Source organism: Natrix helvetica, assembly GCF_964273705.1.
Source record: "Natrix helvetica genome assembly, chromosome: 2".
NCBI lineage: Eukaryota > Metazoa > Chordata > Lepidosauria > Squamata > Natricidae > Natrix > Natrix helvetica.
The window spans coordinates 52,056,352-52,080,809 of record NC_138552.1 but is presented as its reverse complement, the minus strand read 5'-3'; the positions used below and the strand labels follow the sequence as shown (position 1 = coordinate 52,080,809).

Genomic DNA, 24,458 nt, shown 5'->3' with positions numbered 1-24,458 from the left:
CATCCATCTTTCCCTCATTAATCAATGGCAGAAAAAAATAGTGGGAAAATACAAGTGTGCTCCGTGTGTAAGCAAATGTCACACAGTCTTTTCTCTGTAATATTCTCTGTAAATTCTCTGTGTGAATAAGTCTTATTGAGAAGCCAAGAGGCAGAGAAGAATTTTTTACTCTCTGTTATTTACTAGAATGGGTAAACACTTTGTTTAGTTATGCAGTGGTTTGTGCCTCCTCCTCCCCTCACTATGTAGAGAGTATGACATAAATGCTGTATGTTAAACTACATCTATATTAAAAGAAATTGATAGGCAGGTGACTTCACCACTCAAAAGTTGTAAAACTTTACTGAACTTACCAAATCCTTGGCATTCAGAGATACATCATCCCACCAGGGAGAAACAAAATCATATTCACAGTTCAGAATCCTCTTGAACATATACTGATCTCCTCTTTCATCATAGAATGGTTCAAAGCCACAAAGTCTACATGCAAATGAGATAGAATGATATAGGTCAGCCTTAGCTTCCTTGTACAAAACTGTATTTATGCCCAGAAAATGAGTATGCAAATAGTGAAATATTGTACATTATCGTGGAGATAAAAAATAATATATTGTGATACAGAAGTGTTAATAGATTTCTTCAATATGAACAGTTAGCAATTGTGGAAGTCAATAGACTTCTATAATAGAGTACATTTGTATTTTTAAAATCTCATTGGGCTTTAGGTGGAATTAAAATATAAATATATTTTTTCGGACTGATACTTTCGGAAATGTATGGTTGTAAAAGCATAAATTTTATATGAAAAAATGGAATGCAGTAATACTTTGGTTGACAAACAGCCATTGAAGACCCTGATTTGCTCTATTTGCTACACAAGGGTAACATTCGCGATTTTAAGAAAAACAGTGAAGTTGAACACAGATTTCAAGAAAGCAGAAGTTATTAAAGTTAGCATGATAGCTCCAGGGCAGGAAAAAACTAATGAGAAAAGCAACTTACGATGGGTAATTTTCTAAAAAAGAAAATACTAGGAGCATAATTACAACTATTTTTCTTATTGAGCAAAAATATGTAGCACAGTAAAAAATGGTTGCTAAATGAGATGAATGTTTGAAAACAAAAAAAGACAACATACAGTACTGTAGAAGATAGGAACAAGGAAAGACAATTGAGCAGTACTGTGGATGGTTTCAGGAAAGCTGATCTGAGATTAGTGAGGATTTCTAAAAAAAACAAAATGAGCTGCTAATTCAGATTAAATAATCATTTGTCATATAAACCTGATTAGGGAATATTTCTTTAATCTGAATAAGTTTAAATTATTCGGACTAAATAAGTAGCTCATAGAAAACATTTGAAATGTTGATGACTGGAAGAGGGCAAATGCTTTCCCTATGGATGGATGAATGGATGGATGGACAGACGGATGGAAGGAAGGAAGGCTGGCTTAGGAAACCATAAACTGGGTAGTCTTATATTGTTACTTTTGAATGTTCTACAGTAGATCACAAATTAATTTGCAAAAAATACTTGAAAGCAATGCAATATTAATTAGGAGTCAGCATGGATTTCCCAAGAATAACACTTGCATTGGTTACTTTATTTCATTTTGATTGGGATATATTCTTAACAGAATGTGGGAATGCTGCAGACGTAATACATCTTGATTTCAGCAAAACATTTGCCAAATTTTCCATGATATGTGGGTTGAATGGCATTATTATTAAGTAAATAACTAGTTTAAAAATTGAACTCAAAGAGGGATCAATAATGATTTTTCAGCAAACTGGGTGGAAGTATTGAGTAAGGAACATTCAGGGCTTTGTATTCTTCAATATTTTTATTAATCACTTGGACAAAGAAGTAGAAGAAATGCTTATTAAATAACATGACACAAGTGGGATAGGTAATGCCTTAAAAGACCAGAAGCAAGCTTCAAAATTATGTTGATGGGTATGAAAAATGATCTGAAAATAAAGATTGCAATCAAATTTAGTCTTTGTCCATGTTTATATAAAAATAACAATTAATACAAGGTCCTAATCTAGGAAAGCAATCAGATGCACACAGGGGGTGGACACTTGGTTTTGTATTAATATTTACAAAAAATACAGTATATTGGAATATTAACATATATTTTAAAGGAATTTAAAATATCCTGCCCCATACATCCCTACGACCAATCCGCTCACACAGGGACTTCTCCGGGTGCCGTCCGCTAAACAGTGTCGGGGGGCGACACCCAGGAGCAGGGCCTTCTCTGTGATGGGCCCAGCCCTGTGGAATGACCTCCCCCTTGATATCAGGATTACTTCCGATCTCTGCTCCTTCCGTGTAAAGCTCAAGACCCACCTCTTTCAACTGTCTGGCCTGGCTCAACCGTAGTTTATCCTTTTCCTCCTGACAGTCCTTTTTTAAATTGTATTATTATTTCGGGGTATTTTAATGACTAATTTAATTTTTATTATTATTAATGTAATGTATTTTTAATTATTACCTCCTCCATGCATGTATGTATATGTATGTATATGTGTGCATTTTTATGTTTATATGTATGTATGTATATTTTATTGTACGCCGCCCCGAGTCCCTTGCGGAGAGGGTGCGGCTAACAAATTAAATTTCTAATTTCTAATTTCTAATTCTATGCTTATGTTATCAGCTGAAAATCTGCAAGGTGCCACCTATCATTTAATAAATTAAGAAATTAATACATTAATGAGTGTATTTGCTGGTTTCCTGTATTTAGAGCTAAATTAATTTAAATGGCAATTTTTATTCTTGCAGTTTTTAGAATTTGACATTACTTCCTCTTTCTTTTCTTTGCCATCAACATACGTGCATACATACATACATACGATAAGAGAAAAAGTAGATATGCATGTGTGTATGTAAAATAAAAATAAAGGCAGAACATGACAAAACACAATGCTAGGAAAACCTTCTAGAAAAAAAGGGAAAATTGTTCCGCTCAGAACTTCTTGAAAAGGCCCTTTTCTTGCTTGGTAATCAGTTATTGATAGTCTTGAAAATCAGTTGTTAAGAGGTATTGAAGAAGAGCTTGAGAAGACTCTTCTTCATGGAAAGGCTCATGAAAAAGAAAGCCACAAGATGCTCATTTACTATAGAATACTCATCTACTTAGACTTATGCTCACACCAGTAGAGTTCTTATTCTACATCTCCTGCATAACTGAGCAATGCATCATGGCCTTCTTCCCCTCAGTTCATCCCAAACATGATTACCAATACACATTTTTAAAGGAAGAAGCAGCAAGAAAGTTTTTAGAAAGCAAAACATTGGTATGCGTGTCCTTTATGTTTTCGAAGCATGGTGATAAGATAATAAATAAAATTTCATATCAACATCATCTAATAATGGCTCTCCATTCAGCCCACATTCTCCATCTTGAGACTTTTTTCCACAGTTACACTCTAGGTAAACATCCATCTTCTTTGAATTTTCATGTCTCTTTTTTATATCTATTTTGGAGCAGTGATAGTGAGGGGAGGGGAAATAGCTTGCTTTATGAAGAGTTCTTAAGAGACAGAGCTGGCATGCCCTGGATTGCAACCTAGATTTAAATCCGAACTCATTCATGAATCTCAGTGTAGGGAGAATCATTGTTTCAAATGCAGCTACAAGCTACCATAAAGATAAAGGAAAATAATGCCCCCAAACTCATAATTTAACAAATTGAAACGAATGCATATTTTAAAACCTGATTTTTTTTGCCTTTCAATAATTGTTGGACCTTCGGAGTTCCGGTTCCGGCGGTGGCGGCGACGGGCAGCTCTTTGCCCGCTCCGGCTCCCCGGTGGGCTTCCCCACTCCTTGGGGGGCACAGGACACCCCACAGAGGGGTCCTGCCGGAGGGGCGGCATTGCGGAGGACTCCTGCAGCGGCGGCGGCCGGCGGGAGGTCTCTCGCGCGCCCAAGGCACCGGGGAGCAAGATCGGAGGGTGCTTCGCGTTTCTGCGCCTCGCGCCTCGCTAAAGCCGACTGGAGAATGCAACAATAGAAGGACGCAGCTGCGGTGCGGTGAGGTTGCTTCTCTCTTCACTCCCTATTTTGCACGAAGGATTATTCAGCTTTCTTTAAAACAACTTTCGGAGCAAGTTGGAGGCGGGGCTGGAGGGAGGGGGGTTTTCCCTCCCCTTGGACAAGCGGCGAGGAACAATTTTGCTCTCAGCCCCCGGGGGAGGAGGAGGGGGGAGAGCCAACGAATGAAGCCTCACCCAGGTTGAGATGATTTTCTTTTCAATTTAATTTTATATATTACTGTGATTTGAGGATTTTTGGAACTTTTTTTAAAAAAACTTTGTTATGCCTCTGTGCCCAAAACTGGCAGGGCAAGATGGCACACTTCCGTTGTCTTTATGAACTGTGAAACCTGACTCCACCTTTAAAATTCAGGCTTCCGGTCTTTGTCTCCGTGTCTCCCAGAGGAAACTCTTGTGGATTGGTATTTTTTGAACTTTCTAGGGGAAACTTTTTATCTATTGCCAGACTTATTAGAGAGATTCTCTTCTGCCTGGTTCTTCTGCTCCCGGAATTCACCTGGCTACCCTTCTTTTCTAACTGTTTATCTTATATATGGACTGAACTTCTAACGTTATAAAGGATGGCATCCAAAAGACCACCTCCTGGAAAACCTGGCTTTGCCACGTCTGCTCCAACATCTGCAACATCCAGTCCAGCCACACAGTCAAAGATAACAGAACTGATGCAACCCAAGACTACTGAGATGGACTTTCAACAAATGCTTCAACAAATTTTACAGGGCCAGGAGGAAATCAAGAAACAGCTAAGGGAAATGAAAGATGAAATTAAAGAAAATCAAGCCCAAATTTATAAGAACTCACAAAGACTGAATCTTGTGGAAGGGGGGGTGGAGGAGGTGAAGGGGGTGGTGGAAGCTGTGCAGAAAGGGAACAAAGATCTTGACATCCAACAGATGAAATTAGAATTTGAGAGAATGTCCTATTATCTTAGATTTCAAAATGTTATAGAAGAAGATGGGGAAAACATAAGGGACATCATGATAAACATCCTGGCTGACTACACACACAAAGAAAAACAACAGATGGGGTGGGATATAGACCTGGTTTATAGAGTGAACTCAGCTTATGCTAGAACACACAATGTACCCAGGGAGGTTCATATTAAATTTCTTAGAAAAAGCACAAGAGATGAAATTCTGGGTGTACAAAGGGGGCAAGCATTGACATATCATGATATGGAGATAACCATTCTGAAGCAGATCCCTAAGAAGATTAGAGAAAAAAGGAAGAATTATTCGCAATTAGCGAATAAATTATACCAGAAAGGGGTGTGGTTTAGATGGTTGATGCCTGAAGGTATGCTGATATTCTGGGAGGAGACAAGAATTAGAATCAATTCACCCATAGAGGCGCAGGCCTTTATGGAAAAAAATAAAACACTCCTAGAGAAAACACCAGACACTACAACGGACACGCAGGACACGGGAGGGGCCAGAGCTCTGCCAGTGGAGGGAGATGGGGCAATAGCAAGAAGACTCAGATCACAAAAATAAACAAGAAAATCATATTATTATAAACTGACCGAAAGTGATAATGGAATTATACTTGGATTTTATACTGTAATGTTTAATCTGATTGAATTTAGTAATATAACTAATATGCTGATTGTAATCAATTATATACCAATGCATTATATATAAATGTATACTATGGGTATGGAGGGAGGGGCGCCTTTCACATTTTGCAACTGCCAAAATTTGTAGACCTGTCCATTTACCCTTTTCCCTATAAATGTTGAAAACCCAATAAAATTTTATTATAAAAAAAAAAAATAATTGTTGGACTTTCAAGCTTCAAATCATTATGAATATGAAATAGCCACCTGTTTCATACTTATGTTTTTTAAACTTACAGGATATAGGTGATTATTCCTATGGACCACATGTCCACTTCTGAGCCATAAGCACACCCTCGTAGAATTTCTGGTGCTGCAAATGATTAAAAAATCTTGTTAGTAAAACAAGATAACAGCCATTAAATATATGGTCTAAACTCATGAAGAAAAAAAGCATAAGTCTATAAAATCAACATGAAAAAAATTATAACTGTAACTAAATAAAATAGAACTTAAAAAGGCAAAAGTGGAATATTTCTGTATGAAAATGCAAGTAATTTTTAGTCCTAGTTAAAAGCTTTCAAATGTACTTAGCAACTAAGCTGCAAGAAAGAGATTTTAGAATGATACTTTGACATAGTTCTAAAATTAAAGCAACAAAAATTATAAGTTACTATGGCAAATACTTTTGAGAATGTTGGCCAGTTTGATTCTGAATAATATGGGCATAATTTTTTTATTTAACAACCTATTTCTGAACTTCATATGGGATTTCCTAAAATATTCAAAATGGATTTGCTTAAGAGATTTTCCTTTTCAAGAAGCATGCATAAACTTTTATCTGTACCTTTTTTTGTATGCTTTTACTGAATACTGCAATTATTTAAATATTACGGGGTGGGGGGGGATAAGCTTCATTCAGAAGACAAATTTTCCTCCTCAAATCAATTGGTGGATGTTCTCTCTACATAGCTTCTCAAATTATTTAAGATGTTTTTCTAGATTCCTGAAGATTCTAGCTGTGTATCAGAAGTTGTTTGTGGAAATGGCATACTTTTCCAGCCTCCATAGAGTAACTCCTAAGACATTTGAAAAAGAATTTTATCTCCCAGACAGAGGTGGAGAAAAATCTATCTCGACATGATAAACAAGACCTGCCCTTGGAGAAGGTGATTCTAAACCTGCAAGTGTGCTTGAGAAGGTGTATGTCTTTTAGGAATGTCTGTGTTGTCAGATAGCCAGTGTGGAAAGGCAGCCAAAGTCCTCCCACTATAGAGTCTTCCTGCTGAAATCAAAGATAAAAAGTTCAAAATCACAAATCAGAATAGGCTCTGGACAAAGATCAAAATGCAATAGAAAAATGCCAATTTAATTGGGTGAACACTCCTCCTTGCCTGAAACTATGTTTGGGTGAACAGTGTTCCCAGACTGAAACTTAAATCTCTTTGATCAATTAATAAAAAAGGTCCCTGCCCCAAAGAGATTACTATTTTTAATTGCCAAATGCTAAATAAGCAGAACCTACAACTCAGCAAGTTGCCTGACTGCAAAAGGGCCTGTTCTCAGCTGGCTAAGCGCATTTTCTTAGAATTCCTGCAGGGGGCACTTTTGCATGTTTTTCAAATAAAAAAGTTAGAATTTTCCTATATAAGGGGCATTTGAGAAATCTCTAACCATGGCTGCCTCCAAAAGTTATTTTTGTGTATTAGGTTCTTGCAATAAACTTCACCTTTGATTCAAGCAACTGCTTGTGTTCTTTATGCCTGGAAATGAACCTAGTAAGATTTCTTTCTAACACCAAGAAACTACATTTGCCTCATTTGTTATTTTCATAAACATGTGAATGTTGGGCATATGGTAGAAATTTATGCAAAATACATAAAATGTGAGTTATACTGTGCAAATGGAATAAAGTACAACAATTATCCACACCATTGCAAGGGGTGAAGTCTGATATAAAAATCTAAACATTGCATCTGAAAACCACTAAACCAAAGTCTGTAAAATAGAGATTTTATTGTATTATAAACTGATACATTTAACCAGAAACTTCAGCTTCCATCTGGATGGTCTTCTCTCTATAACCATGTAGAGTTATAGTTAGTATATGACTTGAACAGATAAATGATATTTTGAATAAGTGTATACAATATAGCTGTATATATTTTAATATGAGCTGGGATTTTTTTAGTGTGTTAGTTGCTAAATTTAGTATAGTTTAGTATAGAAAATTAAAACAACAGAATACAAATAAAAACAGGTCTAAAATAAGATAAGTTCCGAAACATACCGCAATATCCTGGAGTTCCACAGACTGTTTTCATGGTAACATGATCTGCAACTATCTTTGAAAGTCCAAAATCAGCTGTTATTCAGAAATCAGAAAATTATATTTCTTATGAAATGATAGTTGAATTAGACATAGCAAATCAATGTTGTAGATCAGGTAGGACGCCTACATAGATGGAAAAGGTGACCTTCAGCTTAATGTGGCCAAGTAATGAAAACAGGTTGTATGATTGTTCTTTTTCTTCCCAATTGCATGTCTTTTAAACACACAACATCATAATTGAATAATGTTTCAGTGTCTATCTGTAAAACAACATGCACTGAAATACATGGGGGAATATGAAGCACATAAATTATTACTGTATAAAAGAATGTAACTTTGGAGATGAGAATAATCATTTTCGAATTTCAAAGAATTACCGCTGCATGCAGAAGTCTGTGAATCAGACTTTGGCTCTGGAATGTTGTCTGCATAATTGGGATAGAATGAAAATATGACAGAAGAAGAAATTAATCCTCTTCAGCATGAAATGAATGGGGCAAGTGCTATAAGAAAAGCTTTCCCCTTGTTAAATGCAATAAACCTAAAACTGAAGGATGTTTTAAAGTTTTATTGATCTGTGATCACAGAGTGTTCTCTTAGAGGAGAAGATAAAATTGTGATCCAAACAAGGTCTTTTGTCAAGCTGCTTACATATATCATCTCCCTCTGCCTAATTAGGAACAAGCAGTGGTTGATTTAGGCTAGCAGCAGCTTTGTCCTTCATCAGACATAGTTATTTTTAACTTGCTTCATTCTTTGGGAATTGTACAAGGCTGCAATATGAACAAAGTGACTTTGTTTCTAACTCATGTATTACCTCTATTCTATGTCACTCGCTCCTTTTTATTCTAGAAAATTGTTTTGTGCAACTTATCTGCTATTGCAATAGTTTCTAGCTAAATTCATTGTGCACCCTAAATACTGCTTTGATTATGTCTCTATTGCTTTGGTTATGTCTCTGCCGATTCTGAGGTCCCACAATACCCCTTAGTACCAACTTGCTAAGGATGCTACTAAAAGATACTACCGGTAATTATCAATTACCTATTTTTAAAGGTGCATCTGGAGCTGAAGTTGCATACAATAAATTTTCTGGTTTCAAATCCCGGTGAACAATTCCATTGGCATGTAAATACTAGAAGGAATGTGAGGGTATACAATGTTATTTCATACAAGTAATACATTTTCATAATACTGTGTATTATTATGTATATGGATTTGACTTTTGGAGAAGAGTGGAATCTAAGAAATAAAATAATTTTGCAGACCACAATTTCATGTACTGAAAACAGAAAAATATATAACTTGTAATGTCAAAAACAACTTGCACATTCATATGGAAAATGAAAATAAAAGAGGAAGTCTAATGATCACTATGAACCACAGTCCATGTGTATCAAGATAAAACTGCAAATAAATACTGTTTGTGGCCTTCCCAAAGGGCCTGTGAAAACAGTGGATTAAACTGGTTACTGATTGATCCATTTTTGTGTGTGGACAAGACTGAGTGAAGTGCAAATGGTGTACTTTGTGTATGGTAAAACAATAAGAGCTGCAGTCAAAATGTGAGTGAACATGGGTTGAACTTTAAAGTGGGTGGCCAATACAAATGAAGTACTAGAAAGTGTTTTATAGAAAAAAAATGAAGGAGGATCCAAACGTAAAAGAAATATATGGAGCAATAGTTAATCAGTCAATGGGAATGAGAAAACAAAAATTTGTGGCTGGATAGAGCTGCTGAGATCATAAAAAGAAAAAGATGAGAGGTTTCAATAAACAAAAGACACAGTACAAATTAGGGTATGGAAAGAGAGAAACCAACAATGTTTATAAGATAAAAGACAGTAGGGAGAGATAGTAAATGGTAATGCTATAAACTAGATTTAGTTAGATTTTCTCTTCTTTTACTTCCTGCCATTAATCAAATACCACAATGAATATGTATGTGTGTATACTTTTTAAATCATATAGTATAGCGTTTTCATGGAAAATCAGTCTAAGACTGATCAATCTTAATCAGTCTAAGACAGCAGTTCCCAAACCTTGTAGCTTGGCGGCCCATCTGAGGAGGAGAGAGTAGCTGGGCCCCGTGAATGGCGGGCCAGCATGCATACACACACAGCTCAATTTGAGCAAGTTGAGCTGTGGGCACAAACAGGCATTTCGCTTACACGCCCCGGATCCAAATAGGCCACAACCCAGTAGTGAGTCATAGCCTGGGGGTTGGGGTACCCCCGGTCTAAGGCAATCCTGATTTCTCTAGAAGAACATGATCGTGGATATATAATAATTTTTTCATATCTAACAAGAGACTACCTGAGTTCACAAAACATGAAAAGTCATACTGTGGTTTGTTTAGAGTTAACATGTTATGTGAAACCAGCCCATTATAATTAATTCAGGAAACCATGATTAGTAAATTGGTTTTAAAGCAAGGTGCTATACAGTTGGAAAGTAGCTGTCTGTAAGCCTCAGGTTTCCACTGTAAAAACGTATTTACAACGCCCTCTGTGGTACTGCAGAGCTAGAAACAATAATAAGATGGGATCATCTAGGTATAAAGCTAACCATCCAGATACAGAGCTAATCAGGAAGTGGGGAAATGCTACATGTGGAGGAAATGGGTAAATAGTTGTATGGTCACAGCTTCCATAACAATAAACTATATAAGAATTACATAACTGTTTGTGAACATCAAGAAGTCTATTTTAACTTTTCAGTTGAAAGAATTGGATTAATTTAGTTCAGGGGTGTCCAATCTTGGTATCTTTAACACTTACAACTCATAGAATTCCCCAGCCAGCCATTCTGAGAGTGAAGTCCACAAGTCTTAAAGTTGCTAAGGTTGGATACCCTGCTCTAGTTCTTCCCTCATAACAATTGAGTTGACAGACTTTTAACAGCTTCATTCAAGGGTCCTTGGTTCTCTCTGAGCTTGCTTGTTTTCTTGTAGACATTTCATTACCCAACTAACATAGGTAACATCACCAGTGCTAGCTTCATTCTTTGATGAGGCCTTTCCTAGAGTTCAGCCAACTGATTCTGATAGGATTCAGTTAGATCCTGGAGGACTATGGCTGAAAGATGTTTCCAAGCCTCCCTCACAGAGGAATGAAGTATTTCCTATTCCTCTGGTGACTTTGTGCAACTTTCTTTTCTCATCAAGCTTATTCATTTTTCACTTTCCTTCTTACCACTAGTTCTTTGTCTCTTTTTCTGCTTCTTGTCTTCTCCCCTTCCCCCCTTCTTTTCTCTCTCTGTACACTAACTCACTTCTATTCCATCCTCTATCTTTTCACTCTCTTTCTTCCTTTGTTTCTCTCTAGCCTGGTGCTTCTTTGCTCTACCTGGGTCTACAATTGCCTCTGTTCCAGGAGTTGTCTCATTGTTCTCTTTCCTATTAGCATGAGCCAAGACCTGTCAGGCTGTCAAGAGTGTATTGTCCACTTGTGATATCATTTTTTTTCTCCAGTGCCAATTTGACTTGACATCTGTTTAGGGTTAGGGTGACCAAGAAGAGAGCTGAAATTCCTGAATTTCAAAGTAGAACAAGAAAGAAGTGGGATGCCTAGAATTAATTTCCTGAAAATAAGTAGGAATGTGCTGGTCCACCCAATACTTCTATTCATATAATCTTTTTTTGTTTCTTATGTCTCTTTCAGTTGCTGCCTTTATATAGCTATGTTTTTTCCAGACTGGTTTCTTTTCCTGCTATTGAAAATTTTCCTCCTTTGCTCTCATTCTAATTCACAGCATAAGACTGTTCTTGACTTTGGACTTTTTCTTCTAATATCTAGCGGCCCCACGCCATGCCTTTCCTTTATCTATGGCTATTGTATAACCTCTAGTTTTTGTCACTGGCATGCAGATCTGCATTTCTCTGGGCAAATGAATTCCTTTCATGAATCATGTCTGATATGCCCTGAGGAAATTACTCTGTCACTTCTTCAGCCCTATAGATACAAAGCTTTCTTTTTTCTTTTCACTTCACAGGACACTATTTTAGATAATGCTTTCTGTGATTTATTTCACCTTTTCTTTTAATGGTACAACATTATGGTTTCAGGAACAGTTCTCAAGAATGAGAAACATAACCCTTTCTATTACTTGCTGCTGTTTCCTTGGGCTATATTTTTTCAACAGTGTGAAGCAGCACAACAGTGCTTGCAATAAATAAATAATCTGGTGTTAACAGCATATAGGAATCAACAAGTGAAATTTACACAATTTTTCAATAAAGTTACTCAAATATAGATATAATTATCAGATTTACCACTCTTTTAGCCACCCAGAATGGCTGAAAGACAGGTTAATAAATTATTATTATTTTGTTAGCAAAGTAAGGTTTAAAAATATAAGTTCATAAAGCATATTTTCCATTTTATCATGTAGCGAATGCATCAATCAAATGAAATTGGTTTTTTTTTAAGGAATGAAATGTGGAAACTGGATCAGTTTATTTTGCTACACTGAATAGTGTATATTTATTTAAAATATTTATATTACACTCTTGCTCCATATAGTTATCAAAGCAGTATATTCTAAAGGAGTATTTATTTATTGTCTTTACGTCAAATTTTTCTCTAATAGGCTTACACAGGAACACCTTTTAATTTTAAATCTATGACCTTAGGATTGTGACATAAGTTAGGCTAATTAAAAAAAAACAGACCCAAAGTCACCCAATGAACTCCATTATAAAATAGAGACTTAAATCTGAGTCACCCTGCTGGGATCCAACAGGCAGTATTGAATAAAGAGCTGTTAGAAGTCATTCTGGCCTCATCTCCATTCTTCACCCAGAACATAACACTTTGCTTGTAGGAAGATGGCTGGGAAGGTTGCAAGTGGTGATCACGTGACCCCAGGATGCTGCAATTGTTGTAAATACATGCCAATTCCAAATTACCTGAGTTTGGATCATATGACCATGGGGATGCTGCGGTGGTCATAAGTGCAAGGACTAGTTGTAAATAATTTTTTCAGCGCCATCATAACTCTGAGTGATCACTAAATGAATGATCGATCATAAGTCAAGGACCACCTGTATAAATGAGCAACTGCCAACACCAAAGGATAAAACAACAAATGTACCAAGGAAAACTCATAATTAATACAAAAAAAATTTAATATTCTTGTAAATGCAAACAGTGAAGGAATCCTATTTTTCCAGCAGTACAAATGTCTCTATTTAAATATAATTTTAGTTATTATACTGTAAAGTAGCATCCTTAAGAACAGAATGAATTATAGTAAAAGCAGCCTAGATGCAGAATCTAGTCTTTGGGGAGCCAAAAAATGATATTTTAATGCTGATGTCCTATTTTAAAGGAGAAGAGAGTTAATAAAATACAGAAGCTAATTGAGTACTGTTGTGAGAAATGATTCCATAGTAAATCATGTTAAGGGTTCAGCATACAGTATATACTTAGAGAATATGCTACCATTGAAATCAAACTGAATGAAAGCAATATGGTTTTGGAATCTGAATTACTTATGATTTTGTTATTTCAAGAATAAATAAAATCAGTTTAATGACCTTGTTCAAGTAGTCCTCAATTTGTGACCATTTGTTTAGCAATCATTTGAAGTTATACAACATTGAAAATAGTGACTTACAGTCAGTCTTCACACTTACAATTACTATACTGCAGCGTCCCTGCAGTCACATGTTCAAAATGCAGGTACTTGGCCACCAGCATGTATTTATAATGGTGCAGCAACCAAGGTCATATGATCACCATTTGTTACTTTCCTAGACAGCTTCCAACAAGCAAAGTCAATGGAAAAAGCTGGATTTGCTCAATTACTGGGTGATTCACTTAACAATCATGGAGATTTGCTTATTGACCATAGCAAAAAAGATTATATAATTGGGTGCGATTCATTTAATGATCACTCACTTGGCAATAGAAATCCTGCTCCCAACTGTACCGTGTTTCCCTGAAAATAAGACAGGGTCTTATTTGACCCTCGAAATAAGCACTTGGCCTTATTTTTGGGGAGTTCTTATTATTTTTGAGGTGCAGGAGGCTGCTACTGTGTTGCAATATTTTTGGGAGGGCTTATTTTCGGGGGAAGGCTTATTTTAGCGCATGCTCTCAAAAGCCCGATTGGGCTTATTATCTGGGGAGGTCTTATTTTTGGGGAAACAGGGTACTTGTAAGTAAATTGTATTTGTAAGACTACCTGCAATCTTAGACAGAGAGAACAGAGACACACGCATATCCCACAGTAACAGAGAATTATTGCAATGTACTGTGCAGATTAGACTAGCAGCATATTGACTGCCTCATTTTTAACAGAATGTTACCTATTACTGAAATTACAATAATTAAATCCCCACTATAAAGAACACAGTTGAGAAACATATGGCCCTTCAAATGTCATTGAACAAAATAGCCTCACAACTTCCACTGCTGGCAATGCCAAATAGGAGTAATGTTATTACTGGTTTCTGACATAGAGTGTTATAATCTTTGGTACATTTGGAAAGTGGCAAACCAGTGGACAATAATAATCAATCAAGAATAAAACTTACGTTGGAGCTGTTCCATGGCAGCATAAGGGGTCCCATGCATTTTAAATATTCATATATGGTGTTTGTCTTTAAAGTAGGCATATATTGTGCAATTAAATGAATTATTTTCAATAAAATTGATTGAGCTAGGTTCCATTTATATTGCCGCCCCTCCCCCCTGGAATATTTGATCTAATGGATTTTTCTATTGATGTCAACATAGAAGAGTCTTTTAGTAATTTTCCTCAATTCTTCAATCCCGATAATGCTTCCCATTGGAACAGACAGAGACTACGAAGGGTAGGGGAAAACAATGAGAACGTATTCTTTAAGCATACTGTAAGTAGAATGCCACCATTCAATTACAATTCACAAATAATGCAAATATTATGCATTTATAAAATAATCCAAGTACTGAGAATTGAAACAGAAATCTTCTTATTAAAATTATCCTAAACTCATAGTGGCATTTTCCTTCAGCTCTCTCTTCCCATTTCTCCTTCATTTTCCTTAAATCATTATGGCTACATAGATGCTATGACGTTAGTTCTAGGAACTGAATAAGTTCGTAGATTCCAGGCCTCTTCTGATCTGTTCCTTTATTGCCTTTATTTGACATCAAAGCTATGACTTGAGAGAGTATTCTAACTGTATATTTTGTTCCATGTCTCGCCTGTTCCTGAATCTGGGAAACCAGAAGCTAGAAAGTGTGATGAATTAGGTATCTTTCAAAGGTCACAGTTTTATGAGAATAACTGGAATGAAATACAACCACATCTGCAACACCATTTGCATCTGTAAATGGAAGATTGGTTATTACCACAGCAACAAAAAAAATGGGACTAACAATGATGAAAAGGATATCAAAGAGCAGGTGGCAACTATAGTGAGAAGGACCTTTACAGACTATATTGTGTACCAATTGTGCCTATTCCTAGACTGGGACAGCTTGCTCTGTCACTGCAATGTGCTAAGCATGTAGTTGCCCTTGAAGAACATTTAGAAACTTCAACTGATGCAAAATGCAGCAGGATGGGGTGTTAGGGGTGTCTTACCCTCACAATATTTTTCTTCAGAGAGTAAGACATCTGTGTTCCAAGTTTGGTTGAAATTGCTTGAGGCGTTCCAGAGTTATGCTGGAACATACACACACATACACAGCCATTTATTTATTTATTTATTTATTTATTTATTTATTTATTTATTTGTTTGTGTGTGTGTGTGTGTTGTATTTGTACTGATAAATAAATAAAGGGAGACTAGTATAGATCTATTTCGAGCTAATTAGCTCTCATCAGCTAGCCATACCCTTACTGGGATTTGAACGCGGGCTGTATATATGTTAGGCAGGAGTCTTAGCCACTAAGCCACGGGCTCACTTCCTTATCAGTTGAGCCAGGGAAATAGGTATGCATTTGTGTTACAACCCCTGGTATGCCTAAATATTTATCAATACAAATACAACACAAATATAAAAAGGCAACATTAAAAATAAAAATATGGTTTTCTGCCTGCATGGTCTTCTGTGATAAGCCGAAGGACAGAAAGAGGGAGTAGTGACCTTCCTCCCATATTTAGGCATACCAGGGGTTGTAACACAAATACATATATATATATATAAGAAGATAGTGAATTAGAGGATTATATAGTAATCTAGAAGAATATTAAACTATGAGCATTCAGATTGACATTTCACTGCAATTCACATTTATAATATAATATAAATAATAAATAAAAATAAATAAAATAAAAATAATATATAAAATATATTAATAAATATACTAATTAAAATAATATATAATATAATAAATAAATAATAAAATTAAAAAACAAAATAAATAGATAAAGATAGTGTAGCCAGGGAAGTTAGATGGTGCCGCCAAGAACATTCCAGTGTTACCTCTTATAGAGAACCGCTGGGGAAGCCTTCCAGAAACCAAGCATCATTCAACTGCTGGGATTCTGAGCAACGGAAGGTTTCCACCTTAAGAAAAGTCATTCTATGTCAAGAACTGATTCTGTATTTTAGATGTTTGTCTTCAGTATGAGGAGAAACATTAGTATGGTGGTGAAAGAATTGTAAAGTAAGTGTGCTTTTTCATGGTCTTCCTCCTCCTATGTTGTTTGGATCACTGATTGACATTGATAAATATATGAGAGTTTGGACTATAATCAAGAAGTTTTTCTTTCACTTAGTGGTCTATACCGCTCAAACAAGTATTTTGAGATTAATGAAATATTAATCTGAGGCGGTGAAGCTACTAAAACTTACAGCAACTGCCTCCAGGATTTGTTTCACTGCATCAGCAGCATCTCGCTCGCTGTAATATCCTTTTTCCACAATTCTATAAAGAAACAAAAATATGCCATTCAAACTCAGGGATTTCTAGAACAGCACAATTCTAGGCAAACTTATTAAAATAAATCATGGAATAATCAAGCAACAATATAATCTATCATGATTTGGTGGATAAAGCTATCACAAAAAACAACTTTACTCTGGTTTAACAAGTAAACATTTTGAATATAATATGATAATGGAGAAGTAAGGACTCTAGCAAACAGCTCAGTTCCCAATAACCTCATAGAGACATTCGTGTTACCTTCCTTGATTTAGATTTCCAATCTTATCTACAAGTAATCCTTGATTTATGGCCACAATTGAACCTGGAATTATTGTCATACGTTGTGCAGACCATTTAGTAGGTCACCGTGCAATCATATCCAATTATGGCCTTTATTGCAGGGATTAACGCCAAATCATTAAGAGAATCCGTTGTCCACAATGGGCATTATTTGCTGGAAATCAGAATTAATCTAATGCAGTTTCCAGCAAAAAAAAAAACCAACCCCATCATAAACATAAACATCATAAACCCCATCATAAACTGTAATATGTGACTGTGGGACGTTGCAAAAAGCTGTAAATGCAGGCCAGTTGCCCCAAATGCTATCATGTGATCACGGCAGGGCAGCAATTGGAACTTTAAATCTGGGTTGTATGTAGCCCTGGGGAGTTTTGTCATAACTTCAAACAGTTGCTAAATCGAGGACTACCTGGACTAAATTAAAAAAAAATGAATACATAAAACATTAATAACAACAAACAGAAGAACAGAAAAAGGCAACAAAAATTTAAAAGTCAAGTAAGTAGAGGAAAAATTAAATCTACAATCACCTAAACCACCAGTCTCCAACCTTTCCAGGGCGAGGGAGGATAGTTCTGCTGTGTGAGTGGAAGGTGCGCCCACGTGGACAGGCTCCATTTGTGCAAGTGCACGCTTCCACCACTTGTGGGAGTGGAGCTTTCTGTGCAAGCGAAAGCGTGCGCTGCTCATGTGAGCGGAGCTTTGTGCGTGAGCTCAAGCACCTCCTGCTTGAGCGTGCTGCTCCATTCACGCGCAGCTCCACTGTGTGCAAAGAGGCTGGCGTTTGCAAAACTCCACTCGCAAGCACCTGGCACTTGTGTGGGTCGAGTTATGCCCGTGAACACAAGTGTCCACTGCTCTTTCAAGTGGAGCTGCGTGCACATGTGCACTCACCTGACGCTCACATGGCCTAGCTCTGAACAGGCCATAGCCTGGTACTAGGCTGCAGCCCAGGGTTGAGGACCCCTGATCTAAACAATTAAGTAGCCATCAGATGGGCTTAGTAATAAGCAGATTCTTGGCTTTCCTTGCCCCTCCCTTTCTCAGGCTGGCATTTTAGTCACTAAAAAACCGTCAAATGCAGAATTATTGGCATGCTAGCCTTATGGGTTTAGTAGGCCAATGGTAGTCTGCCAATATGGTGAGCACAGAAGCACCTGGAAAAGTTAAAAAAGGATGTTACGTTAAGCCTTGGCTATGAGGAACTAAGCTATGTGGTGATTCACTGGCAAAGAAGTACTGACTGGTGCAGAGTTATTTCTGTAATGTTGCCAAAAGGGAAAGAGCTAATTAGCAAGTGGTTTTCTGCAAGCCAAACATACATACAAACTGGGCTGCGTTCACAGTATCCTGCCGCTTAGATAGGTTTGAAAATAGTCAAAATTGCACAAATGTATTGCCGATGTATTTTAAACTGGATTAAGAAGGTGGGAAGATGAAGAGACTGGCCATCTGAAGATCTGCATTCATATCTCTTAAAATAGAATTCCAGCAACTGAAACACATGTCACAGAAAAAATAATGCATTTTCAGCCTCTCCTAAAAAAAAAATTAAACCCAAGTGAATATCTATTTTATAATGTAATATTTGGGCAACATATAGTACAACAACATGAATAATCCACCAGATACCTGTCGAACAGCTCTCCTCCTGTTACCAGTTCTAAGACAAGGCTGATTTCTGTGGGAGTTTCAAATATCTCCTTCAATTTTATCTGAGAAAAGCAACAAAGTAAGCAATTGTCTATTTTTCCCTTCTTTCCTGGATGTACATAATTTACAATAAATAGATGTATCTTAAATATTATCTGATAGTTTTGATATATTATAATTTTTATGTCCCCCCAATTTCTCTCCTCCTTTCTCTCTAATTAAACATTTCCCAATTGATGGTTCAGTAGAAAGCATAATTTTAAAAGCATGCACTAAACATTACTTTCTTAAGTGATTCTTCAGAGTGTTTGAAATATCTTGACTACTGAAAATAATTTTAAGTGGACAAAACTCTGATGCTTCCCAGAACATATTAATAAATAAATAAATATGGACAGATTAAAAACATGTAGAGTTCTTTTGGTCTTCTTATGCGCAGCAAGAGGAGGAAAATATGTCCACAATCAGAAATCAAGATGCAGGCTAACATTTGTAAATCTGTGCTTGCAAACAGATACAACTTACAATATTTGGATGTGAAAGTCGAAGAAGAACACCTATCTCTGTTCGGACAATCTTCTTATCTACCTGGTTAAAAGAAAAAGAAAACATAATAGGATTTTGAAAGTAATTTTTTCAATGATTTGACTGCTGTATCCATTCTGGGCATTTGTAATAGTCAGTGAAAATTTCTGTGTTAATATTTTTTAGGAACCAAACACTTATGGCAAAAGTCAAAAAGTAAGTTAAAAAAAGAAATTTGTAAATCTGCCTCTGAAATATATGGGAAAATGTTGATTAATATTATTGAAATTTGTCACCAAATTTAAAAGTAAAGTGAAGTTTTAAAATACAAGAAACAAACAAAAGTTAGGCATGCTACTTATCATTTAGAATTGATACTTAGTTTATCCACATAGTGCCCAAATAATATCAGTATATAATATTTTGAAAAAATATTCTTTCTCTGAAGAGTTTGCAAGACAATCTCAAGGATCCTTTTGTAGAACTGAATCTATGACAACTTTCCAATAAATCTTAATACTTTATGTATGGTGAAAATGTTACAATCACTTTGGTTTGCATCATTAAAGACTTTGTATGGCGCCTGACAATGAATCCATGAAAATAAAATTAATACTGGGATAAATCAGGGCCAAGGAGGAGATTTTAAATCTGAAATGAAGAAAGCCTTAATCAATTATTTTGGGCAATTTGGGAGTAGAAAAGGAAATCAATGTTTACCATGAAACTGAGAAAAGCAAAGTATAGATAAACCAATATTTTCTTTTTGGTACAGGTTAGTGAATGGAAGCCATATTTGTAGTTGTTATCATTAATGCATCACACAGGATTGCCAGCCTCTTTGCAAAACAAAGACAGCATTTTATATATTACTTACTTAGACTTTGGAAAAAGAGTCTGCTGTTTCTTAAAAGGAAAAGCCTTTTCTGTGCTATCCAAATAAATTGGTTGAAGCAGGAGAACAGGAATAAATGCTTAATGGGCAAACAGATTTTTAAAAACTATTCTTTAAAGCTTCAGACATTTTGGGAGTTGTCTTTCTACTTAAGATGACTCTTGTGCCTGCACAACATGACAGACTTCGGTAAACATTAGTTGCATATTCCTTCAACACATTTTGCAAACACAGCACAGACAGTTTCCATTCACAAAGTTCCAAATTCCCATAGATAATCTCCACTGTATACACATTACCATTACGTGGAGTACAAGTAAATTATAAATGTGTTTTTATTTACACAGTCATGCTCATAATTATCTGCTTATTGCTGTTGTACTGAAATATGTTAAAGCCTTGGCGTTTGTTAAAAAATAAATAAACAAATGGTCTATAAACATGCCCTGGAATTTTTAACTCAAATAACCCTGATGCACTCTACTAAGCAACTACCGCTGTACCATTACCATTGAAAGAGTTTACATAAATAAAGACCATGGATTTTGTACAGTGGCTGAAAGAAATGGTTCACAATTACAATCAAAATTACAATCTCCATTATTTCACATGGAGAGAGAACTTTCTCCTTACACCAGTTAGACAAGTAATAAAACCAGTAACCTATTAACAAGAACTTGAATGGGGCATAAACTAAGGTCTGTTTTTAGCACAGCTGATTTGAGGTTTGGGTTAATGAAAGTGGGCATTATGTTCTTGCATAGACAAATCTTTTATGGATCAGCACAATATGCAGATCACTTTTAGTGTTCTCATCACCTAATCATTCCACTGATGAGAGGAAAAGTGATTGCAAAATTTGCTCTATCCATCGATCAAAATTCCTAGACTTATATCAATATATTAAACAGACAAATATAATTCACAATTCTTGTATAAAGGCACAATGCTTCCCTAATTGCAAAATAGATAGCTACCCCAAATTATATACAATAGGTATAAACAAGGCAATACCTGTTCTTCAAATAACTTCTTTAGAGTTGCACAGAGCTCTTCAGCAGGCAACTCCTGAAACAACATTTTTTAATAACATTATCGAAGTGCTATAATGAAAAATGGCTTTTGGACTCCTTTTCTCCTTGGGCCAATGAACACATTGGCACTTATTTTGCTGGGGCTATCAATGAAAAGAATGTGTGATACATCATTTGGTTAGGATGATTCTTTGGTAAGTTTTATTATATCCTGATTAAACATTTATTAATGCAAGCTTTTCTAAATTTCATCTGTTTTCCATCTTTCCATTAAAATATCTATATTTACATATAGATATATCCAATTTCCCACTTCATTCGTAATGCACTTGTGAATTAATTGGCCTTTAATAGTGAGTTTTTCATCATTTTGACTATCAAGTGAAATGCTTATGTTTTTAAGGTTTTTAATGGCATTTCATATTTCTGCTTCTTAAGGCTGAACGGAACATTTCTTTAACTTTAAGTTTTAGAAGAAATTATAATTTAGAAATGGCAAAAAACTGGCACTACCAGTAAACATCTCAGAAGTTGAAATGAAATCTTGTACTCACAAGAGAGGGTTATCTCCTTTCATTAATAGAGGGACCAGGATTTAAAGTCACAATTTCAGTTCTGAACAAAATAATAATTACTCATGCTATTACTACTAAGCTCCGCTTTACTGTAGTGGTAATAGAAACTCAATTTAGTTATTAGCTTATTATATTAGTCCAGGCAATTATATATCATATGGAAGGAGTCCTTGACTTACTTTGATAATTGAATCTGCAATTATGGCTGTAAGTCATGCTGATCTTTAAGTGGGTCATCACATAAATACTTTATTTTACAACCTTCTGTTTATTCTGCTGTTAAGTGAACACAGAGTTTGTAAAGTGAATGTGGTATTTGTTAAACAAAGACTGGGGTTTTTAAAGGCACTATGAGTTTTGCTCACTATGGGTTGGGGTTTTCTTTGGCCAAAAATCAGATGTAAATGAAGATTTCCAGCAAAAAAAAAAGTCATAAATTACGCTCACGTGACTACAAGATGCTGCAAACGGCTTTAAATGTGAGTTGGCTGCCAAGCATCCACAGTGCAGTCACATGACCATGGGGAGTGGCCATTGGAACTTCGGTCTAGGATGTCTTAAGTACCTTTTGGGGAATTCATCATAAGTCAAAGACTACTAGTTGGTTTTTCCTTGCTTTATTAACCTGAGCTTCAGTTTGGAACAGACAAACTCTAATTATTGGAAGGATGGAAGGAAAAAGGGAAGATGATGAATTGGTCCAGCTGAGATGGAATCACTTCCATTAGTAAAATGGGAAGGAAAACAACCCCTCTCACCTTATAAGACTTTTTACATGCACACAAATGGCTCACTTCTGAAATAGGTTAGTAATAGGATGAAAAACCAAAGAAGTATTGCTAGTTTTTCAGGCAAACTCAATTTCTTTGAAAGTTGTTTTCTTTAAAAAAAAATGGAAATTGTCCTATCTTCTTCTATGATTTTCTTGTCAACTTCCCAGTTATTTTAAATAACAGTCCAGTTATTTCTTGATAGTCTCCTATCCAGATATTAACCAGCTATGACTCAAATCTGATTTTCAGAATCAAGTATGGTTTGTAAGATTGTGCCATCAGCTAGGAAAGATACAGTACTTTTTTTTGCTAAACAAAATATACTTTTTCAGTTATCATACTTTAATCAGGCTACATTTCATATTCTTATTTTAAGCCACATTCATTCAAAGTTAAGGTCCAAAGTATATGAATTTGCACATGCAAAATCCCCAGCAGGCTTTCAAATCAGAAAATATGCACAGTGAACAGTGCTGGACCCTCTAGGTCAGTGGTGGGCAACCTTTTTTTTCAACTGAGCCAAATCTCACCAAAACCACGATTGAAATTTACTTTGAGAGCCACATTTTTAAAACCGAAAATACATAGGATGGTACACTGTTTTTAGTTTCAATAAGTTTTTATTGAGAATATTCTGCATGCAAGTATCCACATAGGTCGGGAGGATACAAATAAACAACTAATAAAACAAAAACTTTAGAACGATATTATTTATCGATAACATTAAATTCCGTAAAATTTGCCTTACAATGTAGAGAAAATTACATCCTGACATTGACTGACAAAGTCACAACCACTAATGTGAACATTGGCCTTGCATTTCCTTGGATAGTTTGAGTAAGTCAGGTTTGTATGTTGTTGTGTTTAATTTCATCTCTCTCTCCCACTTTCTTTCTTTTTTTCTTTCTCTCTCTTTCTCTCTCTCTCTGGCTCTTTGTCTCTCTCTCCCTCCCTCCCCCATCTCTGTCACTCTGTGTGTGTGTGTGTCTGTCTGTCTCTCACTCACTCTGTGTGTGTGTGTGTCTGTCTCTGTGTCTCCCTCTGTCTCTCTCCCCTCCCTTCCTCTCTCTCTGTCACTCTGTGTATGTGGGTGTGTCTGTCTCTCACTCATTCACTTAATCACTCACTCTGTGTGTGTCTCTCTGTCTGTCTATCTTTCTCTCCCTCCCTCCCCCTCTCTGTCTCTCTCTGTCTGTGTGTGTGTGTCTGTCTGTCTGTCAGTCTCTCTCTGATTCCCTCCCTCACTCCCTCTCTCTGTTCCTCTCTCTGTCTGTCTTTCTCACTCACACACACACACACACACACACACACACACACACACACACTGTGGTCACCTTGTTGAGTGTTCCAATCACATTTGAAACACTCAACAACTGGCCTGCATTTATGGTATTTTGCAGCATTCTGCAGTCATAGGACCAAAATTGGTTGTCACTCGCCCGGGCTTTTGCAGAAGCTTCCCTCCGAAGCCCGAGAGGAGGGAGGGGAGCGGGCACCCGGCACACAGAAGAGCCGCATTAAAGGGTGTAAAGAGCCGCATGTGGCTCCCGAGCCGCGGGTTGCCCACCACTGCTCTAGGTAATCAGCTGCTTTATCAGCCATAGCTCCAGATCAATATGTAATAGGTTTTTGCTTGTTCAAGCATGAAAAGGTAGTAGTTGCACAGATAGTGACATATATTACTATTCTAATGTACTATTACTAACGCCGTCTCAATTGCCCCTTGAGAGGATTACCTTAATGCATTCTAGGTAGGGCTGCCTTTGGAGACAAACCAGTAGTTGCAACTGGTAGGAAATGTAGTATCTAGATTATTAACTGGATACCTTTCCAAATTCAGAATTACACCTATGGAATATTGAAGTCAGTGAATGGTTGCCA

The 24,458-nt window shown here is 36.3% G+C and overlaps 1 protein-coding gene across 3 annotated transcripts in view; it reads right to left on the bottom strand.

Annotated features, from left to right (window-relative positions):
- Window positions 1–24,458, bottom strand: part of CAMK4 (calcium/calmodulin dependent protein kinase IV) — a 70,514-nt gene that overhangs the window by 8,905 nt on the left and 37,151 nt on the right. Inside the window, exons 3-10 of one of the 3 annotated variants that reach the window (XM_081944736.1) lie at window positions 21,210–21,263; window positions 19,301–19,363; window positions 18,755–18,837; window positions 16,747–16,819; window positions 8,999–9,089; window positions 7,913–7,963; window positions 5,920–5,995; window positions 354–480 (exon numbers count right to left, since the gene is read on the bottom strand). In XM_081944736.1, coding sequence (XP_081800862.1) covers window positions 354–480; window positions 5,920–5,995; window positions 7,913–7,963; window positions 8,999–9,089; window positions 16,747–16,819; window positions 18,755–18,837; window positions 19,301–19,363; window positions 21,210–21,263 — 618 coding nt within the window. Of the gene's footprint in view, window positions 1–353; window positions 481–5,919; window positions 5,996–7,912; window positions 7,988–8,998; window positions 9,090–16,746; window positions 16,820–18,754; window positions 18,838–19,300; window positions 19,364–21,209; window positions 21,264–24,458 lie in introns of all 3 variants that reach the window. The other 2 variants (XM_081944735.1, XM_081944737.1) reach the window with 2 other exon arrangements.